This window comes from Sciurus vulgaris, assembly GCF_902686455.1.
Source record: "Sciurus vulgaris genome assembly, chromosome: 15".
Lineage (NCBI taxonomy): Eukaryota > Metazoa > Chordata > Mammalia > Rodentia > Sciuridae > Sciurus > Sciurus vulgaris.
This window is the reverse complement of record NC_136476.1, coordinates 56,913,051-56,936,266: the sequence shown is the minus strand read 5'-3', so window position 1 is coordinate 56,936,266 and position 23,216 is coordinate 56,913,051. Positions and strand designations below refer to the sequence as shown.

Genomic DNA, 23,216 nt, shown 5'->3' with positions numbered 1-23,216 from the left:
GTGAGATGAGCTCTCCTTGCAGAGAAGACAGGTCCTGGTTGGGACTGAGAAAGGCCCATTAACCTAAGGACACTGGGGAGGCGTGGAATGAGTGACAGGATCAGGTTTATGTTTTGGAAAGATCACTTTCACTGCAGTGTGAGATGGATTGGAGAGGTAGGATAAAGTGAGAAAGGCTGCTTGGGGGGACTGTAGCAGCCAACAAGAGGTGATGTGGCCTGGACCAGAGTGGAGAAGAGGGAGACAGTGGCCCCAGAGCAGAGATGAGTTTGAGATTTACACAGGAAGCAGGTCCTGCTGACTACCTGACTCTGGGAAGGGGGAAAGGGAAAGGGTGATGGCAGACTACCTCTGGATTTCTGGTTAGCAGTAAATGCACTGAGCTAGAGAACACAGGAGAAGGGGCAGGTACGAGAAGAGCCTGGCCTTCAAGCACACCTCAGAGTTTCTGGTAGGGAACCAGATATTGGAGTCTGGAGGGCACAGGAGGGTCTGGGCCCAAGGATATGGGAAGTTGGTAGCATGTTGATGACAACCTGAACTCTGGGATAGGAGGAGTGATCCGAGGTGAATGTGTCCATATTACAAGACAATCCCTGTAAACTTTGGGGCTTTGTTAAAGCAACAACCATTTATTTAGCATAGTTTTGCCGCTCTGGTCTCATCTGTCTTCTTTACACACCTGGGGTTAACACTATACCCACAGCTGTGTAAGTGATCTGCGTGGCTCTTTTTGAGAGATGACTGAATGTTGGCTGTGACCACAGGGGTGATTGGACTGCTTCTCATTCACCCTTCAGCAGTCTCGTCTGGGCTAGTCTGTGTCCCTAACATCAGAAACACACTATTCTGTCACATTCTCTTGGCCTAAGCAAGTTATAAGACCATCCCAGGTTCGAAGAATGGGGTATAGATTCCACCACCTGGTGGGGAAGAGTAGCCGCCTCATTGACCATGCCTGGAGACAGGGAGGGGAATAACTGCTGTCCGTTTTGCCAGTAATCTACTCTTAATACTAACAGATCACCCCAAGCCCGAGAGCTTTGTACTTGCTAACCGTCTTACTGTCACAGCTGTACCATTGTCCCTGCAGAGGGAAAGGAAGACAAGCGCTGGTCTGTCAATGGCAGGAAAGCCCTGGATGGTGAGGGTCTGCAGGACGGCATTGGTAGAGGACTGAGGGAGATGTGAACACATAGAAAGTGCCAGCAACTCTGTCACTGAGCTTGGCTCTGGAGTTAGGATGCTTGTCTAGGGTCTAAAGGTTTTTAGGTTGGAGAGAGTTGAGCAGTCTTACCAGCTGATGGGATCAGTCATGGATGACTAATTAGGGGTGTTCAGGTAAGTGGGAGTTCTCTAGGCTGGGTTAATATGTTCCTTATAGCAAACTGTGTTTTCAATTTTTTTTTTTTTTTTTAAAAAAGAGGGATTACTCAAATCAACAATGCCTCCAGTTGTTGCCACATATTCCCTGGAAGCCACTCCTTGATGCAGATACAGGCAGATAAGGTCGTTGACATCAGCATTGTTCACACACTCTACTGTCTTCTGCACCTTGCTTTTCCCATTTAATATACTTTGGTAGTTTTTCCAGATCAATACTTAAAAACCTGCCTTGATTTCCAGTAGCCTCTGTGATAATTTATTTAACCGGCCCTTTGGTGGTCATTTAGTCTCCTGCTGCAGTGAGGAGTCTGTGTCATTTCACAGGTGTGCAGTTGTCCCCGCAGGAGCTTCCCTCAGGAGGGCGCAGGGCCATTTGTAATTCTGATGGATAGTGTCAGATCTCTCTCCCTGCAGGTGTGCTAGGTTCCTATGGCTGCTGTAACCAATTACCACAACTGTAATGGTGTAAACAACACACATTTAGTGTGTTAACAGTTCTAGAGGTCAGAGGCAATGGGCCTTGCTGGGCGGTTCTTTCTGTGGTGGCTCTAGAGGGAATCTGTTCCTTACTTTTCCCAGCTTCTGGAGTGGCCTGTATTCCCAGGCTCAGGGCCCCTTCCATCTTCAAAGCCAGCTACAGAGCTTCACTCCTGTCTCCCTCCTCACACCTTCTCTGCCTCTGAGCCTCTGCTTTCCTGTGTCCCCTTGAAAGGAGCCTTGGGAGAACACCGGTCCACCTGGGCCATCGAGGCTGCTCAGATGATAGGACCCTCCATTCCACCCCAGCTGAATGTCCTCTTCTCCAGGTCACGCAGCATTTACAGGGCCTGGAGATGAGGGTGTGGGCACATTGGGGGCCATTCTGCCAGCCGCAACAGTTAGACGCCCCCTGCCCCCATTGGCAGTGTACGCGAGCCTGTCTTTCTCTGGCCTGTAGAAGATATGATCAAACTTCTGGGTTGTTGCCAATCTGATGCACGAAAATCTCAGTGTGACTGGGTTTGCATGTTTCAAGTGTTTGGTGAAAGAAGCATCTTTCCCGGTGTGTAAGCCTTTTGTATTTTCCATGCCTTTTAGAAAAACAAAGCTCTTAACTGTAATCTGCTCTTGGTGACTCACTATTTTATTTCTCAGAATTCTTTTCCAAGCGTTACACAGTTGTTCTGAACTTACTTAACTTGTATCACTAGCAAGATTTTATTTTGCATTATTTTCAGATAATCGGGTTGTACTGTGGTTTGCTCTTACCCATTCCCCAAACCTGGGACATCCGTGTGAATCAGCTGTAAACCTACTTAGGGATTGCAGCCCAGTTATGATACCTGTGCCACCCGTGTTTGTGGTAAATGCAGCATTTAACACACCTGTCCAATGGGTTAACATCTTCTGTCTAAAGACACCTTTTCTCCTTGCCTAGAGCAGCTGAGGTGACCTTAAAGCCTTTCTTCTGAGGTTTTCCATCCCTCTTAATGGCACCACCTCTTCTCCCAGGCTTCCAAACTCCAGGTAAATCCTCTATCTGGGACTGGTCTGCCCAGGACCTTTAGTGTAGCCCTGAAATCCGCACCCTCTGCCTTCGTCCAGGCCAGGCCTTTGTAGTGGCCCCACAAGCTCCTTCCCTCTGGCTGTGCCTCTCCTGTGATGGCTCCCCAGCCAGAGTCCTGAGCGTGGCTTTCTAGGCCCTCATGTTCAGACCCTTCCCTGCACCCCCTTTGCTGCTTTTCCTGGCTTCCTAAATCAAGGCATGATGATTTCATCGGACCTTCTGTGTATGTGTCCCTCTGCATTTTTTTTTAGCTAATGCTGAGTATTTACTCTATGCTAGGAATATTGTCTCCAGCTCACAGACGAGGATTTGAGATTAAGATTATGGAATTGGCCCACAAGCAGACTGTTGGTCAGAGCTGACTTGAGGGTCCCACTGTTGAGGCCTCACCGTTGCTGCATATATACAGGGAGTCCCTTCTTCCCTTTCTGCCCTCAGTGAAGACCACCCACTCCAGTTTAGCTTCCTCCAGGGAACCTGCCATGTTCCGCACCCTTTCTGGTCTCTCTCTACCAGGAAGACCTCAGTAGCATTGTCCACGATACCACATCAGAGCTGGTAGCCATCCTCAGGGGTGCCCAAACCTGGCCACACCTGAGGTCCCCGGGATTGTTTTCCAAGAACAGATTGTGATTCAGGGGTCCTGCAACAGATTGTGAGGGGCAGGGATTGTGAGAAGAGATTCTGGCATGTGGGTCGACCTACTACAGAGGTTCTGGAGAGCCCCGTGGGGTGCTTCCTGTGGCCTTGGAGTGTCTCAAAGACCCCTGATTACCTGTTTTCACTCTTCATCGAGGGCTGCAGGATGGTCAGTGTTACTTGATTGATTTCAGGTAGGTAGTTTGTGAATCTTGATGGAGCAGGAGACTCAGAATTAACCTGTGTTGTTTAACTAAGTAATAATTTAACTTACTTGGAGGACTTTCTTCTCTAAGTGAAATTTGGTGGTATAGAGGGAGCTGGGACTTGTGGCCCACATGTCACTTCCAAATCAAGAGACTTTGGATTAACCACATCCCTCTTCCTGCCTCAGTTTATCCCACAGGTGCTGTTTGGAAACAATAGTATGATATACTCTTATTGTACCTATGACAGTAGGGTATGAGCCTTCTCTGGGAGGGTTGGAATTCGCTCTCCTAGTTGGGGCCCAGGCTCTCCAGGGCTTATTGAGCCTCCTTTGGTGGTACCGGTTGTCTACTTAGGGACCACCTGCCTGTGCAGAGTTGGGCTCTGTCTTACTCCTCAGTGTGGAGGAGTCATGTGGGAGGCTTCCTGATATCAGTCTGTCTGTCATCCTGTGTGGGTGCTGTTTTGGCTCCTGCCCTTCTTCCTCAAATCCAGATGAGCCTCAAGATCCTCCTTAAGTGACACTGGCGGCCACCACTTCTGCCGAGTAAGCATCTGTTTAAAGTCCCTGGTCTCAGTGTTCCAAAGCTCATGGCTGGATCAGGCTGTCAGAGGTCCTGTGCCTGGACTTTGTGGCTTTGGCCTCTGGTGGAGGTTTTAGTAATAGACACAGTTTATTACTGAATAATGAATGAATGGTTTTTCCTATTCTGAAAGAAGAGGTGATGTTTCATGAGCATCATCTTTGTGTCAAGGAATGTGCTCAGTGCTGTAAATGAACAAGCTCATTCAGTCCACCCAAAACCTTAGAAGATAGGTTCTATTTTAGTCCTCCTTTTCTAGATGAGGAATGGAGGCCCCGAGAAATAACTTGTCCAAGGCTGCACAGCTAGTGACAAAGTTAGATTCACACTCAAGCAGGCGGCCCAGAGCCTGTACTCCCAGCCATAAATCTGATAGTTTCTCTCTTGGTGTTGGTGGCAAGGAAGTGACTCACCAGATTTGCCAGCCACATCTGGCCAGGAGACCGGGCAGCCTGGTGTTTACTCTGGCAGGGACTTCTCCCTTGGCTCCTTATCTGCCCTCAGCTTCCTTGTTCCCCTGCTGTGGGGGAGGCAGAATGATGCTCCACCCAGTACTCTGAGTGGGGAGACATGTGCCAGCTCTTCAAACACAGGTGTTAATTGCTGAAATTAATTGGCAATCATAGCACCTGCTCAGAAAACCCCTAGCATCCTCATCTCCAGTAATTACCTATTAGAACTTAGCATCCGAAAAATTATCTCAGCCTCTGTTGAATCTTCATAGATTTTGAGCCTAATTGAATGCTCTCTGGGGCTACCTGTGAGTTCAGAAAACATTCCAAAATTCACTATACCTGCTCTAACCCAGCCCTTTACTTCCTTGGTAAAGATGGTGTAGACGGGAAGAGCTGCGATTTGGAGTTCTGGGGTCCAGTCTGACTCTGTCACTTTCTCGTTGAGAGTGAATTGCTTTCTCCTGTAATCTTTAGCTTCCTTATCTGTGAAATGGGAGGTAAGGAGTTTACCTCTAGGCTTTCTAGGATCAAACGAGATAAAAATCTGAAAACAGTTTGTGATCTGCTGTTAGAGCTGATGCTAGGTTTTATCTAATGCTTGATCACTAAACAGTGTAATCCTCTGGCAGTCTCTACTTCAGTGGAGGATTCAGCAGTTTCCCCTGTGGTTTCTGCCGCCTGGACCTTCCTCTCCTCCGTTATTCTACTTATGCATTCACTTACCTGTTCATTTGATACTTTTACTGAGCTCCAGTCTGGGCCTGCCCCTAGGTTAAGGGCTGGGGAAACAAGAATGTGCAGGAACCAGTTGTGTCCTGGAGAGCCCACAGTTAAGTGGGGGAGAGAGAAGGTTCTAGAAAGAGGGTTCAGGTATGGACATAGAATAAGGTTGCAAAATTGTGGGTACTTAGGCACCTGACCTGGCCAGTTAGGGGTTCAGTCTGGAAGCCGCACAGAGCAGGTGAGACCTGAGCTGAAGCCTGAGCAGGACTGAGTGTGCTCAGTAAGTGCAGATGACGTGCAGGGAGGTTGGTAAAATAGCCGTTTTGGACAGAGGGAAGCTGGTGTGTGACCATCCGGGTTAGGTTTGGGGTTGCATGGAGGATGGGCTGAAGGAACACATATTAGGGACAGGACACTCACAGGAGCGGTGGGGGTGGTTTGCAGCCAGTGTTTCAGTGTCACTTATCCCTCTCTGCTCTGGGAGAAGAGGCTGGAGAGGCCCAGCCCCCCACCCCTCAGCTGGGGGAGCCTGTTTACCAAGCTGACCCCCCTAAGTGACCCAGGCTGTTAAGGTTCATGGCCCAGAAGGTATTTATAAGTTCAGTTGGAACTTTAGACCAGCTCAGACCTGGCCCTGACTCCACAGGAGGAGGGAGACCCAGGATTTAGATGAGGCACAAATCCTGCTTCCAGAAAGGAGGGGTGAGCAAAGACAAATCCAGAAAGCCGCCTTACAGATGCAGATGTCTGTGGCCTCCCAGACCTGGCAGGGTGGGCCCCCTCTGGTCATTCTTTCCTGGTTAGTCGGGGCCTCTTCCAGCTCTGACTCTCCACTGAGCTCAATAAAACAGAACTTTTCTGCCCGCTGTTGTTGAACAAAGGAAGAGATTTTGCAGGGAAGAGGTGCCTATTTCCCAATTCCTGATATTAGGATGGGCACATGTCTGTCTCCCCAGGGTCCCAGTGCCTCATAGCTCACGCCTGAATGGAGGAAGGTCTGGCCCAGGCCAAGTTCTCAGCGGCCTGCAGTGAACGTTCCTGCCAGCAGGGGGCAGCAGGCCCACACGGAGGTGCCTGAGTGCCTTTGCTGAGCACGGTGCCCCTCCTCTTGGCGTGCAGAGGGTGTGTGGGGGCTGGGGAGGGTAGTGTGAATCAGACGTGGGCCCTGCCGTGGGGGAAATCAGCACAGGCATGAGACAGATTACCAGGGTAGAAAGCAGAATAAAATGCGCTCTGAGATGTAGGAGGCAGCGTGGCATAGGGGGAAAAGCGAGGGCATCAGAATTCAGGCAGACCTGGGTCTGACCCTGATGCTGCCCCTTACGAGCTGGGTGCCCTTGGCATACTGCAGAATGTAATATCAAGCGATTACAATAGCTGACATTGAGATACTGCTTCTTTTGGCCAGGCACTGCTCCAGTTGCTGTGTATAGGTTGACTCATTTAAACTCCAGTAACCTTTAAAGTAGGTACAGACATAGCCCCATTTTGCAGATCAGGAAATGAAAACAGAAGCTAAGATTCTTTTTTTTTTTAATTTTTTTTTAGTTGTTGATGGAATTTTTTTTTTTTTTTACTTTGTATGTGGTGCTGAGAATTGAACCTAGTGCCTCATGCATACTAGTCAAATGCACTACCACTGAGCCACAACCCCAGACAGAAGCTAAGATGAGGCATAGCATGTGCAGGGCCAACGTGGTGTCTGACACCAGAGGAAGGCCTTTTATTCTAGGCAGCTATTGCACCTCTAGTGTCTAGTGACAAATGGGGTTCCTGAGCTGTTCCCTCATTAGTGCTCCCTGGTTAGTTTAACTCATATTCTATCTTCCTGGCAGATTTGGACATGTGAGTGTGGCACACCTCCTTTTGGATCATGGGGCCGATGTCAATGCCCAGAACCGGCTGGGGGCCAGTGTGCTCACGGTGGCGTCTCGGGGTGGCCACCTGGGCGTGGTGAAGCTGCTCCTGGAAGCTGGTGCCTTTGTGGACCATCACAGCCCCTCAGGGGAGCAGCCAGGGACGGGAGGCAGCAGGGATGAGCTGCTGGACATCACAGCCTTGATGGCCGCCATCCAGCACGGGCACGAGGCTGTGGCGCGTCTGCTGATGGAATGGGGCGCAGACCCCAACCAAGCAGCACGGACTGTGGGCTGGAGCCCGCTGATGCTGGCAGCACTCACTGGGAGGCTTGGCCTGGCCCAGCAGCTGGTGGAGAAGGGAGCCAATGCCGACCACCTCAGCGTCCTGGAGAAGACCGCCTTCGAGGTGGCGCTGGATCGCAAGCACAGAGAGCTGGCAGACTACCTGGACCCCCTGACCACCGTCAGGCCCAAAACAGGTCAGGCTACGCCACCACTCTACCCCTGCCCCTGCTACGGTGTCACAGAGGACCCCAAATTGTGTATAAGTGACTCAAATCAAGAATTGCCCACCTGGAAGCGCACACAAAGCTCAGAGTCTGGCCTTGCAGACCCGTGGGACTTGAGCTGTGGTGTGCTCACAAGTCAGGTGCCTGTGACAGGCAGGTCCTGCCCACCCTCCAGAGAGCCTGATGTGGTAGTTCTGGGGAAGAACCTGGAAACCTACATGGCCAGGCCTCTCCTTCCTAATCAGATGATTCTGATGCAGGTGGTTCTGGGATCCTTCTAGAACAGAGGTCAACAGACTTTCACCATATAGGACTAGGTAATAAATATTTTAGGTTTTGCGGGTCATACAGTTTGTACCAAAACTGCTGGATTCTCCTGGGTGCGGTGGCTTACTCCTGTGATCCCAGCTGCCTGGGAGGAAGGAGGACTGAGTTCAAAGCCAGCCTCAGCAAAAGTGAGGTGCTAAGCAACTCAGTGAGACTCTGTCTCTATATAAATACGAAATAGGACTGGGGATGTGGCTCAGTGATTGAGTGCCCCTGAGTTCAATCCCTGGTACCAAAAAACAAAAAACCCAAAAAACTCTATTCTGTTAGAATGAAATCAGCCATACATAATATGTAAATGAGTGGGTGTGGTCATGTTCCAATAAGCTATAATTACAACAACAGGCAGCAGGGTGATTTGGCCCCTGGGCTGTAGTTTGCCAACCCCTGCTCTGGAACAGTGTGCTTAACCTCATCTGCCAGCACTCAGTCCCCAGAGACCAGTTCACATAGAATTAGTGAAAATTAGCCTCCTTTTGTGTTTCTTGTTTCTTCGAACACTTATCAGTGGGTCATGTTTTTTTTTTTGCCATTTTTTTTCCTGACATTTAGAAGATGGTTTAAACAGTCCTTAATGAATCTGCCACAGGACACGTTGCATTTCAAAACCTTTAGTTCATCCTGTGCAGCAGGACCATGAAACGGTATCACTCACACAGCAGGATCAGGAGCAAGTGCTGACCGCCTGTCCAGCAGGCCCAGTTTGAGACGGTTCTCCTGCTCTGCAGCTGAACGGCTAGGACATGGCAATTGTCTGTCCCTCTAGGATTTCCGTGTCCTATTTCATAAAATAGTCGTAATAAACACACTTCCCTGGTAAGGCTTTGTGGGGAGTACTCAGGGTCATGCCTCTAAAGTGTGTGTCCCAGTGCCTGGAACTGGAACATAGATAGCACCCAAGAAATGGCAACTGTTGTTTCGTATTTATACACACACACACACACACACACACACACACACACACGGGATGAACCTAGGATCTCTTAACCACTGATCTACATCCCAGCCCTTTTTCAGCGTTTTATTTTGAGACAGGGTCTCACTAAGTCCTTAGTGCCTTGCTAAGCTGCTGAGGTTGGTCCTGAACTTGCGATCCTCCTGTCTCAGTCTGTGTAGTCACTGGGATTACAGGTGTGCACCCCCTTGCCCCGGCTATAATATGTTTTTATGGATCATACATTCTTTCAGTTATTTTACACATATTTATTGTCTACTATGTACCAGGCATAGGTACAGGGTATGTCTCTTGCTCTTAGTGCCTGAGATATGTCATTGAACAAGTGAGATCCAAATCCTTGTCCGTGAGGACCTTGGCCTCTCTAGGGGAGACAAGCAATAAATAAGAAATAAGCATATTAAATAACCTATATAGTATGGTAGTAGATGCCATAATGTTAAAAGAAGAAATGAGGGCAAGGTCCAGGGATTAGGTGTGTCAGAGTTGGGACAGTGAAGGCTGCCATATTGAGTAGGGTGGTGGGTGACCTTGAGGAGGTCACAGACTTGCAGGAACCTGGGGGGGTGCACGAACCATCTGGTAGAACAAGAGCAAGGTCAAGGCTATAATATTAATGCCAGAGATTATTAAATAAATATAATAACCCCTAGCTCTTCCCTTAAGATGCCAGGAAATCCACCCTGACCAGGGCCTTGGCCGTCCCCCACGTCTCCCTTGCGTTAGCTGCAAGAAAAGGCATCCAGAAGCCCACTGTCATTGGGCCAACTCCACTGCCTCAGTTGCGGTGCAGAGGTCAGAGGTTTCCTCGCCTTGGGATGGGGCAGGCTTCCTGGAGCTGCTCTTTTGTGGACAAAGCACTGAAGCCCAGGGCAAGGAAGGGCTCAGCCCAGGTGACGGGCATCAGAGCAAGCTACCCAGCCTCCCTGGGTCAGGCTGGAGTGTCAGTGATTAACTCCCACCCGCTGCTTAGCAGGCAGCACTAAGAGCGAGAGTGATACACCCTTTTCTGTCAAAGCGGCTTGTCATGAAATGGCCCCACCCACAGAAGGTACGTAAAGGCATACGGCATATTTGTAAGAACCGAGGTGCAGCATTGCTTCCTGATAGTTTTTCACAGGCAGAACTAGACCCTGATTCCATGGCTGTGTCAGTACTTGCTGATCCTGGAGTTTGGTAATTAACCTCACTAGGGTGATTACTGAGACTAGTGAGGGTGTCAGTTGCCTTTGAAAGGGACTTGGACGTTTCTGAAGCATTTTCCCACATGGATCTGTGTGTCACTGGATCCCTGCAACAGCCTGGTGACGTGGTCATTGTCCCCCGTTAGTGACACTCTAGGAGCATGCGCTCAGACTCACTCTCCAGCTGCACACTCCTCACTGCTGGAGGGAGGGGGCTGATCCACACCAGAGGCGGCCAGAGTCACAGGAAGTCCTGCCTGGGGCCTCCCAGAAGGCAGGCTGACCTGAGATGCCTGCTTTCTGGCAGGAGCAGGGAACCTGCTGGCCCACACTTGGAGGAAGGTATGGATTAAGCACGTGGAGGGGTTGGGCGTGGGGTCCCTGCACCAGCCGAGGGGCAGAGACCAGTGCAAAGACGTCCAGCTGGGCAGCTGTGTCTGCAGGTCTGGCAGGGGGTCATATTCAGATTGCGTAGTACTTTGGAAACAAGATAAGAAATTAACATTGGGTCTTTGGTGGCTGTGTCTGTGACCTGTCGGTCAGCCCAGCTGCAGGGTCTCAGGGTCCCCTGCCTTGCAGTTACCTCATGGTCATACATTAAGTTTTTGAAAGAAAAGAAATTTTAAAAAAAAATTTCTTATAGGAATCCAGGTTTTTCCAAGACCATACTTTTCAATATATGTAAGAAAGGACATCCCCAATTTGGAATGTCTAAAGATGATTGCTCCATTGATGTGGGCTGCATTGGTGTGTCTGATGTATTCTTAGAACTCCGTGGTAAGAATTCTCCCTGAAGGACTGCCAGGTTCTCCTGTGTAGGTCTCCAGTCAGGCTGCTTCTGAGAAGTGGATCCCTAGAGGTCAGCTGTGTTGTTACACCCTGTGACTTTGCTGTTTCTGTGGTTAACTTTTTAAAAATCTTTGTTTACCCAGATGAAGAGAAAAGGCGACCAGATATTTTCCATGCATTGAAAATGGGTAAGCACTTTATAACCTTTTTTGGTATTTAAAGAACACAGGACCACATTCTCCCAACTTCATATTTATAGTCCCTTTTAAGGCCACCCCCGAAGTATTTGAGAAAGGAACAGGCCGTTTGTTATTTCTTGAGTTTCCAGTTTCACCGGGGAAGTTCAGGTCCCGGAGGCTTGTATTTATTATGGTGTTCTACCCAGAGTTCCAGACTGCCCTCCCCGGCCCCTGCCTGGCCAGCCAGATCCTGAGGCTGGGCCGTGGCCTCTTCCTGCCTCTCTCTGCACACCCTCCATTCTTACTATGACAAAAGGCTATTTGGCTTTAGATTTCCTCTTTGATGCAGACCCTGCCTCCCAGAAGTCCTCCTGATCCTCATCCCCTAGCAAGACCTAGATTCTCCTGCACGCCTGTTGTCCCTCATCTCTCTTCTTTTTTCCCTTAAGACACAACACTTCTGTCCCTTCTCCTGCTTGTCTTCATCCCGCACAGACTGAGGGGTTTGAGGGCAGGGAGGTCCGTCTTGGTAGCCCCCTGGGTACCCAGAGGCAGGGTCAGCACAGATTTGTTACATGAGTCACCTGGATAAACCTGGGGCGCCAGGATCATGGATCACCTGGACTCCTGCTTCTTTTCGCAGGAAACTTCCAGCTGGTCAAGGAGATTGCTGATGAAGACCCCAACCACGTGAACCTGGTCAATGGGGACGGGGCGACCCCACTGATGCTGGCGGCTGTCATGGGGCAGCTGCCCCTGGTGCAGCTGCTGGTGGAAAGGCATGCGGACATCGACAAGCAGGACAGCGTGCATGGCTGGACGGCCCTCATGCAGGCCACCTACCACGGGTCTGTGCCAGTTCCACCCCTCTGTGGCACGGCTGAGCGGGTGCTCTGGCCTGGCAGGGGCTCCTGATGGGGATTCCTGGTCCCAGGAGGCTGCACATAACCCCAGAGCTGTGAAGGCAGGAGGCATGAGGAGAGAGGAAGGCCTGTTCCTCCTGCATGTCCCTCTATATCTACGGCTCCCACTGCCCTCCGCAGGATCTTACCAGTGGCCCGGAAAAGCCACTTGGCAGAAAGATAATGCTCTTGGTTTGTTTCAGCCGAGCCGTGTGATTGGCTGGTGCGGAGTTTTCACAGTGAGATGTAGAGACCCCTGTAAGTGGCCCCTCCACAGCGAGCGTGAGCATTCACGTGTGGGCTTCCCGTGACGGTTGGCAGTGAGTCGCGCTGGCTCTCTTGCATAGCTTTCAGTGTGTGCTGGAGGTTTACAGATCCTCCGTGCACAGTGGGTGCGGCCCGGCGAGGCGGTCACCCTCCTCCTCGGGGGCATCATGTAGCTGCTGAACAGGCTGACACTACCTGGGGGTTCTTCCGTTGCCCCGTTTCCGGCGATCATTCCACTTTCCTGCGTTACCTGGAAGTACTTGCTTTTCTTACTTGATGAGTCTCCACCTTCGCTATCAAGTATCTTGGCCTGTAGGAGGCTTTTGCCCAGCAGCGGTTTTGTTTAAAACCAAACTTATTTAATCCCTGAGAACGTAGACATGGGGCTCTGGCCTCGTGCGCTGACTCCCTGTCCTATAGTGCAGACCTGCCTTCCCTTCCCGCCAGGCAGCGTCTCCTCGCCCCTCCTCACCCCTCCTCACCCCTCCTCAGGCGGGGCCCACCCGGCTCCCTGCCGGGTGGCGCAATAACCTCTGAGCAGTCCTGGCCCATCTGCTGCCCTAACGGATCCCTCCCCACCCAGTGTTGGGCCTGGGGGTCCTGATGACCCAGACTGCTCAGAGGCTACTGCTCCCTGGAAGGGAGGCTGGGAGGGCTGCCTCTGGAGCAGAGGAAGGGGGTGTGCAGAGGCCCACATCAGGGTGTGTAGGTGGCCTTTGTGTCTGTCCATCTGCAGTGAGGGGGTCAGCAGTGAGGTCTCCATAGGGTCAATGGCCGAAGGCTGTTTGGGCAGAGCCCCAGTTGTTCTTTGGGTGAGGAAAGAACATTAGGACTGATCTAAATCTCGTTTGCATCTGACCTGCTTGGGTGGCAGGGAGTGACTGAGCATGAGACTGATTTCCCAGGCCCTTCTTAAATGCTCAGAAGAGGAGCGCAGTATTTTACACTGTCACCCTTGTTACCCAGCCATGCTTTTGATTTTAGTGGGTATATTAGTTTCATGTCACTATAGCAAAATACCTAAGGCCATTAGCTTATAAAAAGAAAAGGCTTATTTTGGCTCACAGTACTGGAAGTTCCAGTCCAAGATCAGGTGGCCCCAAGGCTTTGGGCCTCTGGTGAGGACACCAGATGGCACTGGTGTGTGGGGCAGTGCATGTCTGAGCAAGTGCTCACATTTCCAACCATGAAACAGAGGCTAACTCCACTGTCCCAATTCATGGCTTGTCCCCAGTGACCTGAGGAGTTCCCCTAAGGCTCTATCTCCTTCAGGTCCCCAGCACCTGCCAGTGTCTCCACCCTAGCCACCAAGCCTGTAACACACAGACCACTGAGGGACATTCAGTATCTGAACTATAGCAGTGAGTAACTCTGACTTTTGTCTTTCCTCCCCAGGAACAAGGAAATCGTCAAATATTTGCTAAACCAAGGGGCTGATGTCACTCTTCGTGCAAAAAACGGGTACACGGCCTTTGACCTCGTGATGCTGCTGAACGATCCCGGTGGGTTACAGGGTTGTGAAGCTGCACGTTCTTTCTCCTCTGTGAACCACATCTTAAGCCCTTGCTCTCTCATGGAGGAAGCCAGTGTTGAGGTGTCAAGAGCTTACCTCATGACCTTGGGCCAGGCACGTCCCTCCCCGGCGAAATGTGGGGCCTGGGCCAGGCATCCCCAAGCCTCCTTCCAGCACTAGCCTCCTACACATCTCCACAGAATGGGGCAAACCAGGGTGTGTCTGCTTGCCAGTCCCCTCAAGTCCTAGAACAGTACTGTGTTTCACATGAGTGACTCCAGAGGAAGCATAAAGGTCCCTTGACCAGCGGAATCCAAAATGGAGCAGTGGCCCTCACTGTGTTGTGCTGGAAGAAGCTGCAGGCCAAGGGTGCCAGGCCAGGGACTTCAGCATCATTCACTTCTCTTGGTCCCTGGCTGGCACCTGCTGTTCTCCTTTAACCCTCCCCTGCTGTGATGGGCCCCCCATGGTATCTGGGGCTTCCAGCCGGGGGCAGGATCTCTGACATGTGACTTCTCTTGTGGCCCTGGAGTGTCAGCTCTGAGTCAGAAATGCAGAGGCCCTTCTGAACCTCAGGGCTTTGAGCCCCGTGTCAGGCTCTCAGCTGCCACTCGGGACAGAGAGGCTGCCATCTCTGCAGTCCTGAATGGGGGTGCTCCTGCCTCTCTTAGCTTGGGGTGGCAGGCAGGGGTGTCCTTCCTAAGTGCCAGCACTGCCCCCTGCACTGTCCCCTCCTACAGCCCCTATGCTGCCCCTGCATCATGAGAACACCCTCACCAACCCAGAAGCTCCAGGTTTTTCCTTCTGTGTGTGCGTGTGATCCTGGGGGTTGAGCCCAGAACCTCGTATAAGCTAGGTAGCTGCTGCACCACTGAGCTACATCTGTCGGCTCCCAGTATTTCCTTCTAAAACTTTTTCAATTTTTTTTTTTTTATAACCTAGTCAGGTTAATAATGATAGTGTTTGACTCTCTTAAGTTCTTACTGTATACCAAGCATATAAATGTATGAAAGGAATTTCCTTGAATCCTCAAGAAACATTTATGTGGTGGGTGTTACTGTCACCCCCTGTAACAGAGAAGCCGCACAGTTTCCCTGGGATCACACAGCAGGGTGGGGCAGAGGCAGGATGGGAGCCTCTGCAATGCCCTGCCTTGCTGGTTTTCACTCTGGTTAAGCCTGTGGCCTGTCTGTGCCACCTTGAAGACCAGGTGGGCAGCTGGAGTTGAGCACCTGGCTCTGGAGCTCTGCCCATCCTGGAGCCACAAGGCCGAGTGCGAGGCTGGCGAGGGTTGGCTCGGGCCCGCTCCGCAGGGCCCAGCAGACATATTTTCAGGTAAAATGCTGCCTTTTGTGTCCGTAGACACGGAACTTGTTCGACTGCTGGCATCTGTCTGCATGCAGGTGAATAAGGACAGAGGCCGGGCCAGCCGCCCGGCCCCACCCACCTCGAGGGTCAGACAGCCCTGCAGCCTCCCTGTGCTGCCCGATGACAAGGGCGGGCTCAAGGTTTGCCTTTCCCTGTCTTAAAGGGACTGGTGGGGGGCAGGGAGGCCGGGGATGGACAGGGAAAGCCTGCTACTTCCTGTTAATATGGGGCTGCTTTAGTTTGGGGGCCCCACAGGCCTGGCTGGTGAGTTGGGGTGAGCAGTAGAAATGATGGAGTCGGGAAAACTGGGGTGATCATAAGCAGCACTGACTGCTTTGTAACAATGTGGGTCCATGTTGTCCTTATTTTATAAAAGAGAAAACAGGCATCCAGGTTTTTCAGTGGAATCTCAATTTATAAATGGAGGGAATTTTTTAAAATTTCCTATGAAGTAGTCCTAAGTGGGCCAAACTGTATACACCTCTATTCAAGGTGTCTGTTTTGCCTCTGCTTCACCATGCCACCTGGGGTGTCCCTATGGCCCACAGACCCCTTCCACTCCTTCCTCAGAATGTCTGAAGCAAAATCTAGTTGCTGATTTCTAACTCTAAGCCAAGTCCTTCTATTACAGTTTCTTATCTTCCCCACCCTGCTCTACTTGTTTAAAACCAAACTTATTTTATCCCTGAAAACATAGACATGGGGCTCTGACCTTGTGTGCTGACTCCCTGTCCTGTAGTGCAGACCTGCCTTCCCTTCCCTCTCCCCTCCTCAGGCGGGGACCCCCCGGGCTCCCTGCCAGGTGGTACAGTAACCTCTGAGTGGTCCTGGCCCATCTGCCTCCCCACCCAGAGAGACACCAGGTGTTGGGCCTCGGGGTCCTGATGATCCAGGGCTGCTCAGAGGCTACTGCTCCCCTAGAAGGGAGGCTGGGAGGGCTACCTCTGGAGCAGGAGGAAGGGGGTGTGCAGAGGCCCACGTCAGGGTGTATGGAGTGGCCTCTGCGTCTGTCCGTCTGCACCTGTCTTGCCATAAAGCCTTAAGCAGGTCAGTTCCCCATGTTGGATCTGCGTTTCATCTAGGAGACTGAGCAGGTGAGGGAGGTCCATGGGGTTCCCAGAGTTCTACTGGAAACTCAGGATTTAGTGGGCAACTGGGCTGGTCAGGAAGGGGTGCTGTGTGTCAGGCAGGGGTGCTGTGGCTGTGCCCAGAACTGGGAAGGTCAGCTGGCCTAGCGTCGGCACTGTCCCTGGGCCTGCACTCTCAGGTCCGGAACGTGACCCCTCTCTGGTTCCCTTGGCAGTCCTGGTGGAACCGAATGTCCAATCGTTTCCGCAAGCTCAAACTGATGCAGACGCTGCCCCGTGGGCTGTCCAGCAACCAACCCCTGCCTTTCTCCGATGAGCCTGAGCCAGCTCTGGACTCCACAATGAGGGCAGCCCCCCAGGACAGGACAAGCCGTCTGGGGCTCCCTGATGCAGCCCCCATGACCAAAGACAAGGGTAAGGAGAGCCTGCTCATGCGGTGGAGTTCCCAGAAGTCCCCTCTGCCCCTGCCACCCTGGGTCCTACCTCCTGAGCTGGGAGGAGGTGATGCTGGAATGTGACTCTGGGGAGAAGCAGCAGAGGCAGGACACCCCCTGTGCGTGAGCTAGGATGGCAGCACTGGCCAGCGCTGGTGTCACGGATTCCTGTTCCTTGCCCATCTTGGATAGGTGCTTTTCCCTCCTGCCAAATGCGGTTGAGCTGAGGCAGTGACGTGTCTTGAGGTAGAGTGAATCATCTGTAGGGGTAGGTAGTGAGCTTGCTGCCACTGGAGGCATTCAACAGGCTGGACGCCTTTGGTTGCCGAAGGACATCTCCATACTTTGGGGAATATCGATAGATAAGATCCCACGTACCAGGACCAGCTCCCTTTGGTACCACTGGGGGAGACAGACTATTGAGTTGGGCTCTCTAGTGTCTGACCCAGCACAGCAGTGGTTTATGGAAGAGCTTGAAAAATGCTCCTAGATGCCTTTTAGAAGCATGCCTTCTATTAAAATATCGAATACCAATTATTATTAAATATTTAGCCACTCAGGAGAGTCGGCTTTACAGTGGAAGGCCGCCAGTCACTCCTCCTCACTCCACGGTCATCTGGGAGGGTCCTTTCAGGAAATTTCCATTTGTCTCTCAGGTCCCGGGAGCACAAGAGGAGAAAAGGAGGATGCGTTATTGACCACCATGGTGAGTGTGGGGCTGTTCTAGAAGCAGGTCAGTCTCTGCCAGTCACCAGGTGACAGAGGTACCAGGAGGGTTGTGGGCGCTGACCTTTCTTCGTGATGGTCACAGAGGGCTGATGACCAAACGTGTAGCAGAGGGTGCAGCTCTGGCACCAAGGAGTCTGCAGATGCCAGCCCTAAACCCTAAGGCCCTGCTGCTTCCGGGGCCAGGCCTGGGTCTCGGGCCGGGGCTGAAGGGTAGACGTGATGGGCAACATCAGACTTGAAGACTCTCCACTGTGGTTATGGAGAGCCCAGGGGAGAGGAGGCAAAATGGAGGGTGGATTCCTAGCCTGGGAGAGGCCTCAGTTTCCTAATCTATAAATCAGAGATGAATCGGGATTCCATTCAGCTTTGGGGACCATCAAGTCCCCAAATATGGTGGTATGCGTAAGGCAGCAGTTTATTTCTCTCAAGTAGAGGAAGCGCAGGACGAGGGCCAGGTACCATGGAGCTGGGGACCTAGATTCCGTCTATCCATAGTTCCCCATGCATGGCTTCTATTCCCAAGGTCATCTCCTGGTCCACAGTGGGTGCCAAAGCTCTGGCTGTTACTGCTTCATTCCAGCCAGCAGGAGAGAGGAGGGGAGAAGAGGCGGCCATGGGTCCATGCCAGCTGTCGTTGAAGAAGTTTCCTGGAAACTTGCACACATCACTTTCTGCTTGTATCAGATTGGTTAGAATTTGGTCACATAGCTCCACCAGGCTGCCTGCGAAGCTGGGCAGTGAAGCTGAGCCAGTTGGTCATGTGCCCATGTAAATACCATGGATGTTATTTCTAAGATGCAGAGGGCGGACAGTTTGTAGTTTCTGACTTTGGGGTGATATCCGTCGTGGTTGTGGTTTTTAAATGAGAGCATTCCCAGGAAATTCTTAGCGTAGCGCTTGGCCCAGAATAAGCTCTGCTGTGTGACCTTGGATATGTTACTTTGTCTCTCTGGACTCTGTTCTGAGAGCCTCGTCCTTCAAGTTCCTTTCGTGCTCAGCCCGAGTGCCAGCCAGCAGAGGGCAGTATTGGCGAGGACAAGGGAGCAAGCCGCTGGCCCAGAGGGCAGGGCATAAGCAGAGCCAGGGACTGCAGAGCCCAGCCAGCCTCCCTGGCCCAGGCAGCCACACGCCTTGCCCTGCAGCAGGTGTACAGCGATGGCCCCCACCCGCTGTTGGAGCTCGCGCTGCTTCACATTTAATCACGTTATCAAATAGCAGCAGTTACGTTCGATAGGAAGTCAGAGATGCTATTATAGGAATTTTAGAAAATGCAGTAAAGATTCAAGAAGGGAAATAAAATCATCCTTGATTGCACACCCAGATAGAATCGTGGTTGACATTTTGTGGTATATATCTTTTGAGTATTTTTCCCAAGCATTTTTTAGCATCTATGAATATGATATCATGTTATGTATAATAATAGCAAATACCACAGCACTTACTAAATACCAGTCACTGTTCTGGGCACTTTACATATATTAACTCATTTACTCTCCCAGAGAGCCCGCAAGGCGCACTGGGTTAGCGTATTCCTTGCTTCCTTGGACCTGATCTATTAGCAATTCACCGTGACCCGCCTTTTTCATGTCATTAAACACTCTTCAGTCACATCATGTTGCATGGCCAACTGATGGGACATTCCATCTGGAGTCTTTATCCAAGAGGGGCCCGTCGGACTCTGGAGCTGCTGGCGTTGTGTTCTTGGGACGGCTCTGCCGGATGTGTTTGTTCCTGTTTCCCTCACCTCCTCGTTATTTCTCCGGGTGACTGTCTAGAAATGGAACTCCCAGGCAAAGGGCGTGCAGGTCATCTGCTGCCAGAACAGGCGGCAGCAACTGAGATGCGTAGCCACTAGGGAAGCCCATCCGACGGATGAGGTTGTGGAGTCCAGAAGGGACAGAGCCAGCTCACGGACCCTAGAGAGGAAGGACAGCCCATGTGGGAACCCAGGGTGCCTGCCCTGTAGGTCTCCGGGGCCATGCTGGCTGCCTGCAGCGGAAGGTGGATGGCCTGCTGCCCTGCTGGCCCACTGAGTGCGCCTCTGCAGCCGTGGGCGTAGAGCTGCCGCCTGGCCAGCGCCCGAGGCGGGTTAGCGGTGGGATGCCCGTCCCCACCGAGCACCATCTGGCACTGCGTTCGCTGTCTTTTCTTAATTAAAGTGAGCGTGGACCGTGTGAATGCTCTTCTGTGACGATCCCACAGTTGTCGCCGTGTGGATTTCATGCTGACCCCCCCAGTCACGTTTTCAAAATGTAAAATTACAGTTGAAAACGTCAGCGGCAGGAGGTGTGGCTGGGGGGCTGGGTGGGGGTGGGGAGGGAAGAGCGCCTGGGCTCCAGCCCCCCACCGCAGCGCTGCGGCTCTGCACCCCACCTGCTCCCAGGTCTGGTGCACTTCATGCATCTGGAGCGCTCCCTCCCAGCCTCACCATCCTCCTGTGGGCCAGTCAGGCCACCCCGTGTCCTCTCCTACAGGTGCCCCTGTCCCTCCCCGTGTCCTCTCCTGCAGCAGGTGCCCCCATGCCCTGTCCCTCTCTGTGTCCTCTCCTGCAGCAGGTGCCCCATCCCTCCCTTTGTCCTCTCCTGCAGCAGGTTCACCGTCCCTCCCCGTGTCCTCTCCTGCAGCAGGTGCACCGTCCCTCCCCGTGTCCTCTCCTGCAGCAGGTGCCCCTCATCCCTGGCCCTCCCCATGTCCTCTCCTGCGGCAAGTGTCCCCGTGCCCCATCCCTCCCCGTGTCCTCTCCTGCAGCAGGTGCCCCCATGCCCCATCCCTCCCCGTGTCCTCTCCTGCAGCAGGTGCCCCCATGCCCCATCCCTCCCTGTGTCCTCTCCTGCAGCAGGTGCCCCCATGCCCCATCCCTCCCTTTGTCCTCTCCTGCAGCAGGTGTCCCCTGCCCTGTCCCTCCCCGTGTCCTCTCCTGCAGCAGGTGCCCCACCCCGTCTCTTCCTCAGCTCCGTCCCTCTGCCCTTCCTGTCCTTGCCGTGGCTGCAGCAGAGTGCTGAACCCTTGCCAGGAGGAGATTGAGGACAGCACCCAGCCCTGGCTTGGGTGGGTGGGTGGCCGGGAGCAGGGAAGCCTGGGCTTGCTTTCACCCTCAGCCTGTCTTTTCAGCTGCGAAATGGAGCCCCCTTCACCAGACTCCCAAGTGACAAGCTGAAGGCCGTCATCCCCCCCTTCCTGCCCCCGTCCAGCTTTGAGCTGTGGAGCTCCAACCAGTCCCGGAGCTCTCACGCCCGGAAGGCAGACCCCTCGAAGACTGTGCTGCCCCAGAGAGCCAGCAGGGGCCACCCTGGGGGCAGTGGGGGCGCCGACACGGTGAGTCACCTGCCCTAGGCTTTGTCCCACCCACAGGGCTCCTGGTGGGTGGCAGGTGGGGGATCTCAGGCTGACTGGTGGTCCCTGGGCGCTCGGCTGTACAGGGACACGTGCAGCTCCCTGCAGGGCCCTGCCTGGGAAGCCGGCACCAGCTCCTTTCCTCATCCTCTTAGGCACGAGGAGGGGTCAGCCACCCTGCCTGTCAGCCTCACAGGTCCTGGGACTGGAACGCAGACAGCTCTGCTGGGGCCGCCACCTGGCTCACGGCAACCTTTAGTCATTGCTATGAGTGCCTCCAGGGTACCCAGGCCACAGCCAGGATGGGCGGACAGCAGGGAACAAAGACACTGGGGAACTGGCAGGTCCCTGGGGACCCAGCACACGGTGACCACAGTCAGTGTGCGCTCCCTCCGGTTGTGACGTGACCGGTGGTGGGCTCGCAGAGAGGAGGGCCGTGCAGGGCCCCGCCTGGACCCCTCGGCAGGGAAGGCCTCAGGGATCTGGGCTGGGGCCACTGTGAAGAGCGGGGCGAGGGCCAGTGGTCCAGGGCCAAGGTGCGTGGGTAGAGGCCCTGAGGCCAAAGGGACCAGCCAGGAAGCCAAGGAGTTCCGAGGGAGTGGAGAGGGTGCAGCCGATCAGGTCAGATTGGAGCGTGGCCTGTGCTGGCCCTGGGGACCCAGAGAGCAGAAGAAGCTCCGTGAGGGCGGGATGTGGAGCAGGCTGGGAGGGGAAGATGTCCAGCCAGGGATCGGCAGGGATGCCTGGGGAGAGGCAGGCTGGGGTACAGGGAGGTCACTGGGCTGTGCCGGGCTGAGGGGCTTCATCCTGGAAGTGACTGGGGCCCCTGGGGTTTTCAGTGAATGACACGCCAGGTTTTCTTCTCAAAGGGCCCTGGGATCAAGTGAGACCGAAGGGGACAGTGTCACGGGGGCCCAGCCTGAGCCGATGGGCTCTCAGCAGATGAGAGTGAGCTCATGGGTCGGCAGGGCCGCGCCTGGCAGGACCAGTGTCCTGTGCGTCTGTGGGAAGGCGCCACCGGCCCTAACCACCACTCCGCCTTGCTCTTGCAGACTCCCGTCAGGCCGGTAAAGTTTCCCAGTCTCTCCAGAAGCCCAGCCTCTCCTGCCAGTTCTGGAAACTTCAACCACTCGCCCCATTCCTCAGGCGGCTCCAGCGGGGTCGGGGGCGCGAGCAGGCACGGCGGGGAGCTCCACAGCCGTTCAGGTGGGCAGCCGGCCACCGGGGAGGGGCGACCCCGGGGCTGGGGGCTGTGCCGGCCGTCCTCCCCTGCACGCGTGACCTTCTCCTGAAGCGCCGAGGGAACTCTGCAGGATTAACGAGGCAGTTTCTTTTCTGCAGGTTCTTAGGGTGGGGGTGGAGGGAGTGGGGAAAACTAAGTCCATAATGCTTTTTCTTATGTAAAATCACATAAGAAATTAGGAGAAACGCTGGGAGTTTTCATGGAGTTAAAAATCCCTGAAGGCTAAGGCATAACAAGCCTGACAGAATACCTGAGGAAAGTGACCTAAAGGAGGAAAGGTTTGCTTTGGCTCCGAGTTTCAGAGGTTTCAGGCCATGCTGGGCGGGCCCCCAAGGTCATGGCGGAAGAGTATGGTCGAAGAAGGCTGCTCAGTGCATGGCAGCCAGGAGGCAAAGGGAGGCAGGAAGAGGACGGGGCAGATATACCCTTCCAGAGCACTGCCCAGTAACCTCCTCCAAGGCCCAGCCTCCTAGAGTTTCTAGTCGTCCTTTCAAATTATGAATCCTTCATGGAATAATCCATGGATGACGTCAGGGCCTTCCTGATCAGTGGTTTCCCAAAAGCCCCACCTCTGAGCACTGCTGCACTGGGTATCCAGCCTTCAACATGTGATCCTGTGGGGGACATTCCAGATCTAAGCCATAAGGAAGAGTTTCCATTCTGTCCCTTCATTGAACAGATGAGGAAACTGAAGCTCAGAATGGACAAAAGATTTGCCCAGGGTCACACAGCAAGTTGGTGGCATTGTCTTAAACTCGAGTGCCCTGCAGCTCATTTGAACCTGCAGCATCCTTCCTAGTCCTCCCCAAAGATGCTCAGGATTAACCAAAGCCAGCTTTGCAAGAGGGACACCCCCCGCTTTTATGCCGTTGTGTAAGAAATACGTGCTTATGGTAGAAAAAGCTGTCAGGCCAGATTGCCAGAAGACCAAACAGGTACGCCTCACCCACGGGAGACCCGGTATGTATCTTAGCAGAGTATCTTCGTGCACGTTGTG

General features: G+C 53.1%; 1 protein-coding gene across 5 annotated transcripts in view; it reads left to right on the top strand.

Moving 5' to 3' along the window:
* The window catches only part of ANKS6 (ankyrin repeat and sterile alpha motif domain containing 6), a 56,524-nt gene that overhangs the window by 1,494 nt on the left and 31,814 nt on the right, over positions 1 to 23,216 (top strand). For 4 of the 5 annotated variants that reach the window (XR_013759495.1, XR_013759496.1, XR_013759497.1 and 1 more), the window contains exons 2-10: positions 7,376 to 7,878; positions 11,307 to 11,351; positions 11,986 to 12,190; positions 13,907 to 14,013; positions 15,387 to 15,532; positions 16,696 to 16,894; positions 17,571 to 17,620; positions 20,755 to 20,958; positions 22,029 to 22,182. Coding sequence is in view for 1 of the 5 variants with exons in the window: in XM_079112245.1 (XP_078968371.1) it covers positions 7,376 to 7,878; positions 11,307 to 11,351; positions 11,986 to 12,190; positions 13,907 to 14,013; positions 15,387 to 15,532; positions 16,696 to 16,894; positions 17,571 to 17,620; positions 20,755 to 20,958; positions 22,029 to 22,182 (1,613 nt within the window). In the remaining 4 variants the exon portion in view is untranslated. The remainder of the gene's footprint in view (positions 1 to 7,375; positions 7,879 to 11,306; positions 11,352 to 11,985; positions 12,191 to 13,906; positions 14,014 to 15,386; positions 15,533 to 16,695; positions 16,895 to 17,570; positions 17,621 to 20,754; positions 20,959 to 22,028; positions 22,183 to 23,216) is intronic. The other variant, XR_013759494.1, reaches the window with a different exon arrangement.